Genomic DNA, 7,350 nt, shown 5'->3' with positions numbered 1-7,350 from the left:
ATTAATCAAAGATGTAAAGTTGGGTCACTGTCACATGATATATAAAGAGAGGGAAGAGTCCAGGAAGAAGTGTAACACAGCAACTTTATATTATAGTGAAGCCTGCAATAATACCATTGTCTGTAAAGTATTTGGTGAGTAAAACTTCCTCTTCTAGCTAAATTTCCTATTTTAAATAAGCCACAATCCATTTCAAGAGCCATATCACCTTGTTTTTCGCAAGTATCAGTATAAAAAATAATCCTTGGATTTTCTTGGATTTTTTCTTGGCATTTTTACATTTTGTGAGTGGCAACACTGGCCTCCACCGCATTTCCTCCAAATGCGAAGAGCTTAGCCTCAAGATCTCGCCACCAAAGACCAAAGCCATGTGTTTTGGCACTAGCGTGACACCGAGGGACAGGCTTCTGCTGCAGGGACATGAGGTAGAGTGGGTCAGCACGCACATGTACCTTGGTGTCTGGCTCGACTCCAGGCTGTCCTTCCGGACTGAAGTGGCCTACATCCGGGGAAGGGTCCTCAGCCGGATTAACGTTTTGAAGTCCTTGGCGACCAGAGAGGCAGGTGCCAACTGCGCTGTCCTCCGGACATTCTACGTCAGCGCAATTCGACCGGTGATAGACTATGCCAGCAGTGCTCTGGCTGGTCTATCCGCAACACGGTTGGCTGGCTTGGAGACAGTACAGAACCAGGCGCTGCGCGTAATATTGGGCGCGCCGCGCTGGACTCTGGTCGCCAATATGCAGCAAGAGGCGGGACTGGTGCCTATCAGTGCGAGGATCTCAGGATTGGTGGTAGCCTTCGCCATAAGAGTCATTCAGAGAGAACATGACTCGTTCCTGCGGCGAAGGCTAATCAGCGCCCTCCAGCAAGATCCGGATCTCTTCCCGCAGAAGAGGTGGTCAGCGAGGGTTGCACACCGCATAAGGGACCTTCACCTGCATGACCTTATCCTTCAGAAGAGGAGGGATGTGCCGGTGGAAGGTTATGTGCAGTCTCCCCCCTGGGAGAATCCACCGGCCAGAATCAGTGTGATGGCGTCACGACGCGGTACGCCGCTGCCGCGCCTGCGGGCGGATGCGGAGGCCACAATGAGATCTGTCGCCCAGGAAAACTGCGTCGTCTATTTCACAGACGGCTCCGTGGATCCCGTACACAACGTGGCAGGTGCAGCGTTTGTCACGAAGGACGAGCAACAGGGAGTAAGGGTGTTGGGCACTCGCTGCTCGACGCAAGCAGAGGGTGTTGCAGTGGGTCTAGCATTGACCCATGCTCTCAACACCCACCAACGTAATGTAGTTGTGCACACAGATAGTTTAGCTCTGTTGCAATTAATATCTAAAATTTATCATAATGACCAGAAAAAACTAATGACCTCACTGTTGTTTCAGCTCAAGGCCCTCCGTCAGCAAGGGAGATCAGTCATCCTCAACTGGGTGCCGGGACACATCGGCATCCAGGGAAATGAAGCGGCAGACAGGGTGGCCAGAAGAGCGGCCACAGGGGACATGGAAGGCGGAATCGGTGTCCTCCCGAGCCGAACTGAGATCTTGGCCATTGCAACGAGAACGATGGCCAAGAGGGAGCTGCAAAGCCATAGGAACCTGACAGCCCAGAGGCCGTCAGCACGCTGGTATCAAGTTGCCACAGCGTATGAGCGACTGACCCCTGGAGTCCGTCTCTCCAGGATAGAGGAAGTCACCCTTCATCGACTCCGTCTCGGGTATCGATGTTTCTCGGAGGTGACGGGACAGCCGGAGGCCTGCATCCACTGTGGAGAGGCCGGCGCAAACGGGCTAGATCATTATGTGGCCCTTTGCCCAGCGACCAGATTTCTGCGTGCGGGCCCCAGGACCTCGGCCGGGGGACTCATCCGTCGACTGACGATGTCACTTAACTCGTATCAGCTGGGACGCCTCCTTCAAGTGCCGCCCCCCAGATGATACGGATGGGTTCTGTTCGACTGTACTCTCTTGCTGATTTTTGACTTATGACACATTTCACTTAAGCCAAGGACTAATGCTTTCTTTTCTTCACCTAGGTAACTGCGCAGGATGCCCTGAACCGACCGGATGAGACGCGACGAGTGCAAAAGATACCAACCACGTCGGCTGGGAAGTCTCCTTCAAGTGCCAGCCCCAGAGGATACGGATGGGTTCTTAACTGCACTCACTTGAAATATTGACTTATAGCTCACCACAAAAATTCAAGCCAAAGGATTAATATCTTCTCCTTTCTCACTTAGGTAACTGCGCATGATGCCTTGGACTGGACCGGATGGGACGCGACGGGTGCAGGAACTAAACCAAGATCTAAGAGTTTACTTAGACCTTGAACCAAACCACGTCGGCTGGACCGGATGGGACGCGACGGACTCATAGGACACTAACCACGTCGGCTAGATCGTGGAGACCGACCAGGACCGTACAGCGCTACAAATATTGACATAATTAAACACATGTACATGTAACTTATTGTAAAAGGCATACTTGTATGCCTTCTAGGAATATGGGTAGAGACCCAAACAAGATGTACTTCTTGTGAATCAATAAATGTAAAAAAAAAAAAAAAAATGTCCAGTGAAACACAAGCAGCTCAGCGTACCAAACCTACAAGGGAGATTTAAAAAGAAGACAGACGAATATTCCTTTCGGTCAAGAATTCTTTAGTGGACAAAATGTCACATTTAATTGGCACCCCATCGCCTGGTAAGCAACAGTTTACATTCTGTCGAATAGTAATTGTTCTAAATGTCGTGATTATTGTCTATGTAGTAATTACGTGCGTGGACAACCACTACATTTAGAATAATTACTAGCCTACGTATGTGTAGACTATTAGCTCCAACCCCCCTTCTCTTTCTGCTCCAACAGTTTTTCTTAAAGACGCCGCACATCCATACCCAATTCTCATTGGTCGAGAATATGTCGAATCGTTTTTGATTTTCGTAATTTTTGCTCATGGCAACCAGTGATTCGTAGAACACGAGAACAGTTCCTTCCCGTGATCGATGGTGCGAAACCAAGAAACGTCTGTGTATATATGTACACAGGGATATATATATATATATATATATATATATATATATATATATATATATATATATATATTCTATTAATGTGGACGTGTATGTGTACAGAATATGTACATATATGTACCACACCCTGTAGACGTCATATACAAAAACATACACATATCTTACAGCCTTCTTTTCTTCGATTTTTTTTTATCATATATATGTGTGTGGGTGTAACCTAACTTGAGATACTGTTTGATACCATATCTCTTTTCTAGTATTTAGTGAGTTTTGACAATTAAATAATCACAATTATCATTATTCTTTACTTGCCCTATTCCCTACTCAAACCTAGATACACTTATGGCTTGCTCTCCTTCCGATAGTGAACGATGCTCGTGGCTGGGGCCTCGTCGACCCTGAGAAGAAATCTTTCGACTGGCGAAGGGTCCTGCCAGCCACGGCCCACGTCTTCACGGCCCGGGTCTACCTCGCCCCGGTCTACTTCCACAAGATCGAGTACGCGCCTCCGCCTTTCCCCAAGACGAGCCAGCAAGACCCTTACGGTTATTTCTGAGGCAGGAAGAAGCTCTCGACCTTCCCTGTTTCTTCAGGAGGAGGCGACACCCAGAGGAATTGTATTTGCTCTCGACCAGAGGGAACATCTGGTTTCGTGCCTGTTCCTTATGTTGTAAGGGTAGATAGACAGCAACAATTTAAGGGAATGGTAGAGAGGAGAGGAAAGATGATTAATGCAGGTGTGTGTGTGTGTGTAGAAAAGAGAAAAGATGGTCAATACGTGTGTGTGTGTGTAGAAGAGAGAAAGGATGATTAATACATGTGTGCGTGTGTGTCCATATGTGTATATATTATGTGTGTGTGTGTGTGTGTGTTTGTGCGTGTGTGTGTATGTGTGTGTGTGTGTGTGTGTGTGTGTGTGTGTGTGTATGTGTGTGTGTGTGTGTGTGTGTGTGTGTGTGTGAGATTAAGCATATGCGCTTGAAGACAGCTTTCAAATCGATCTAGTCATAGCTATTAAAAAGATTCATTATATAGCACATATCCAGTGATTGCCATCTAGAATAAAGTTCTATGCATTTCTACCTTCGCCACAGTGAGTTTGGCGCAGAAATTGATTATATGGCCTGGCGACAGCCAGTATATAAGGAAAAAGTGCCACGCGGTAAGGAAGTAGTCATAACCTATCTCCCTAATATGGTAATGCTAAGGAGATGAATGAATTAGCCTGGCGACAATTGGAGTGATGGGAAAGGTACCACCATGTACGTGAGTTAGGATAATTATCCACTATGCATTTCAAGCTTCGTGCAAGTCAATAGACGTGTCAAAGCCTTTCAGGACTCTTCCAGATACAGTTAATTCCATATTATAAGGTTATAGCTTTACGTTGTGTTTTCCAGGAAAAAGTACTTTGTGAATATATATACATGTATGTTTTTGTGTACTGTAGTAATAGAAAACACATGCTCAGTACCTGTGTACTAAAGACATTTTAATAAATACTTGAACAAAATTTTGTATTCTTTAGCAACTACTCTCGATCTCATTTAGTGAACGCAATCCTGTTTGACGCCCATAGCAAATGACCAAGGAACCTCATAAACTGAAACTTGGAATTCATATATGTATGGGACCTTAACTGGATAAAGGCTTCTACTTCATAGTAGTAAAGACAAATGAATATATAAATAAATAAACATAAATGAAAAAATAAAATTGTAAGACTTTTGAGGTACTTCAGTGTATATATATGTATATATATGTATATATATATATGTATATATATATATTTACAAATATATATATGTGTTATATATATATATGTGTGTGTGTGTGTGTGCGTGTATATGTCAGTATGCATGTCTTCTCACCTAATTGTAATGTACAGGAACAGATATACAATCTTAGCTTTGAATTAATTTTTCGAATATTTCGTCTATTAGGCTATTTAATTCTTTTTTTTTTTGTATGGAAACTTGTGTTTCTTGATATTCTTCCGGCTTTTTGGTCGGTAGGGGGGCAGGGGGCTCTCTTAGTTCTTCTGCGCCAAATAGATAAACATTAATTGTAATTTCTTCTGCTCCTTGCATTGTTCTCAACATACCAACTATGTCATCTCTCTTCTTTCTCCTAATGAAGTGAAACCAATTTCCCTAAACTTTCCTTATACTCTCTGCTAGATAGGGAACCATTTTGGTGGTTGTTCTTGGTGTTCTCTCGATATAACCTGAAGATCTTATGTGTAGTGTCTACGCCACTGCTTCGTATCCCGCTATGGGGCGGATGAGCTTCCCTATTATGATTTTTTCTTCTTTTCTCTATTTCTCCATAACATGTCATTCCAAAATTTGTCAACAGTTAATATAATTTGCAAAAAACATGAAACAAAAAACAAAAACGATAATGATAAAAAAATAATGTGCTTATCTGATCACAAGATAAGATTACTATCAGCACGACAAGTATCGTTCCTTCTTTCGTTCTTGTTATGGTTTTAATTAGTATCATGTAAAGTAAATATTTAGGTCTGTTTACAAGTTGTAGTTGTATGTTGATGGAATGTTTATCTAAACCAGGGGTTCCCAAACTTTTCAGCTCATCGAGCCCTCTAGTAAAGTTTAAGATTTTCTTTAAACTCCCAAACTATCAATTCACGAATTATGTCAGTTTATTATTATTATCATTATCATTATCATTATTATTGTTATTGTTATTGTTATTGTTTATTGTTATTGTTATTATCATTATCACCACCATTACCATTATCATTATTATTATTATTATCATTATTATTATTATCATTATCATTATCATTATTATTATCATTATTATTATTGTTATTGTTACTAATGCTAGTAATATTATTATTATTTATTCTTTATTATATATTCTTTATTATATTACTATAAATAATATTCAAACCAATAATATTACACAATCACGTCATCTTGATATTCATTCACGATGTGGTTGTGTGTATGTAAGATTCTCCCTACATGCAGAGAATGGAGAGGATTTTCGGCTCAGAGTGAACTGACATGGTTTTTCTTTAAGTTTATATATTGATTGGTTGATTATTCTCACTCTTTCAGTACGGGAAGAGGATCATTTCATGCTAACCATTTTATTTTAAAGACTGCCTTTCGACCCCATAGTAATTTACAAACCCCTTCCGACCCCCTAGCAATCTACTGACCCCCTTTCGACCCCTTGGCTATTTGTCGACCCCTTGGATGGTCTTATCGACCCCTGGGGGTCGATATCGACCACTTTGGGAACTCGTAATCTAAACGAATATAAACTGATTTAGCCATCCTTAATCTCTTCCTATCTTGCTCGCGGTAAAGAATTGAGGTTTGTGTTTCCGATTTTTGTCTGGTGAGGGAGGTTCCACGGATATTCCTGGTGTGGCAGAGGAGAGTCTAATCCTGTAAATGTACTGTCATTCATACAAATAAAAAATGCAACCAATGCTGTAGACTTCAACAACGCCTGCATTCAAAATGACCTACTCCCAATATATATATATATATATACATATATATATATATATATATATATATATATATATACATATATATATATATATATATATATATATGCATGTTTGATTAAATACGACATAATTCTGGAAGTTATTGATTTTCTTTCTTGTGTTTTAAAAAAAACAATAACTTCTAGAATGCTGTCGTGTTTAATCAAACCTGCATTAAAGAAAACCTACTACCAAAATACACCAATATATATATATATATATATATATATATATTGCCTCCACGGATCACCCGATGTTGATGTCTTAGAATTAAAGTTCATTGTGGCCGATAAAAATGTATCGCTATTCACTGGGACCCATTCAGTGTTATATATATATATATATATATATATATATATATATATATATATATATATATATATATATATATGCATATATATATATATATGTATATAAATAATATATATATGTATATGTATATATATACATATACATATATATATATACATATACATATATATATTCATATATATATATACATACATATAAATATATATATATATGTATATATATATATATATATATATATATATATATATATATATATATATGTATGTATATATATATATATGCGGGAGTAACCACCAGGAAAAAATAAACTAACAAAGCAGAGCGCTTTCGTATAATTACATCTTCAGTGCTAATACAAAGAAGGAATTATAAAAGGAAGAAACAGGTTACAGAATATATGACTGAGACATGGTGAAGAAGGAATTCGGAGATGTAAGGAAAGAAATACACGTGACCTTTACTGCCG

General features: G+C 40.0%; 1 protein-coding gene across 1 annotated transcript; it reads left to right on the top strand.

Annotated features, from left to right (window-relative positions):
• Positions 1-342: 342 nt before the first annotated feature.
• On the top strand, positions 343-3,756 carry LOC143027465 (uncharacterized). The gene is made up of 2 exons (XM_076188752.1): positions 343-2,708; positions 3,403-3,756. The coding sequence occupies exon 1, from the start codon at positions 369-371 to the stop codon at positions 1,941-1,943; it is 1,575 nt and encodes a 524-aa protein (XP_076044867.1). The 5' UTR covers positions 343-368; the 3' UTR covers positions 1,944-2,708; positions 3,403-3,756.
• The last annotated feature ends 3,594 nt before the right edge of the window (positions 3,757-7,350 follow it).

Source organism: Oratosquilla oratoria, chromosome 8 (genome assembly GCF_046742065.1).
Source record: "Oratosquilla oratoria isolate Oo_2021 chromosome 8, ASM4674206v1, whole genome shotgun sequence".
NCBI classification, from domain to species: domain Eukaryota; kingdom Metazoa; phylum Arthropoda; class Malacostraca; order Stomatopoda; family Squillidae; genus Oratosquilla; species Oratosquilla oratoria.
The sequence above is the reverse complement of the archived record's forward strand: the minus strand, read 5'-3'. Positions and strand labels throughout refer to the sequence as shown.

Coding starts and splice junctions, on each gene's coding strand:
- LOC143027465 (XM_076188752.1), top strand. CDS start 369: ATGTGTTTTGGCACTAGCGTGACACCGAGGGACAGGCTTCTGCTGCAG.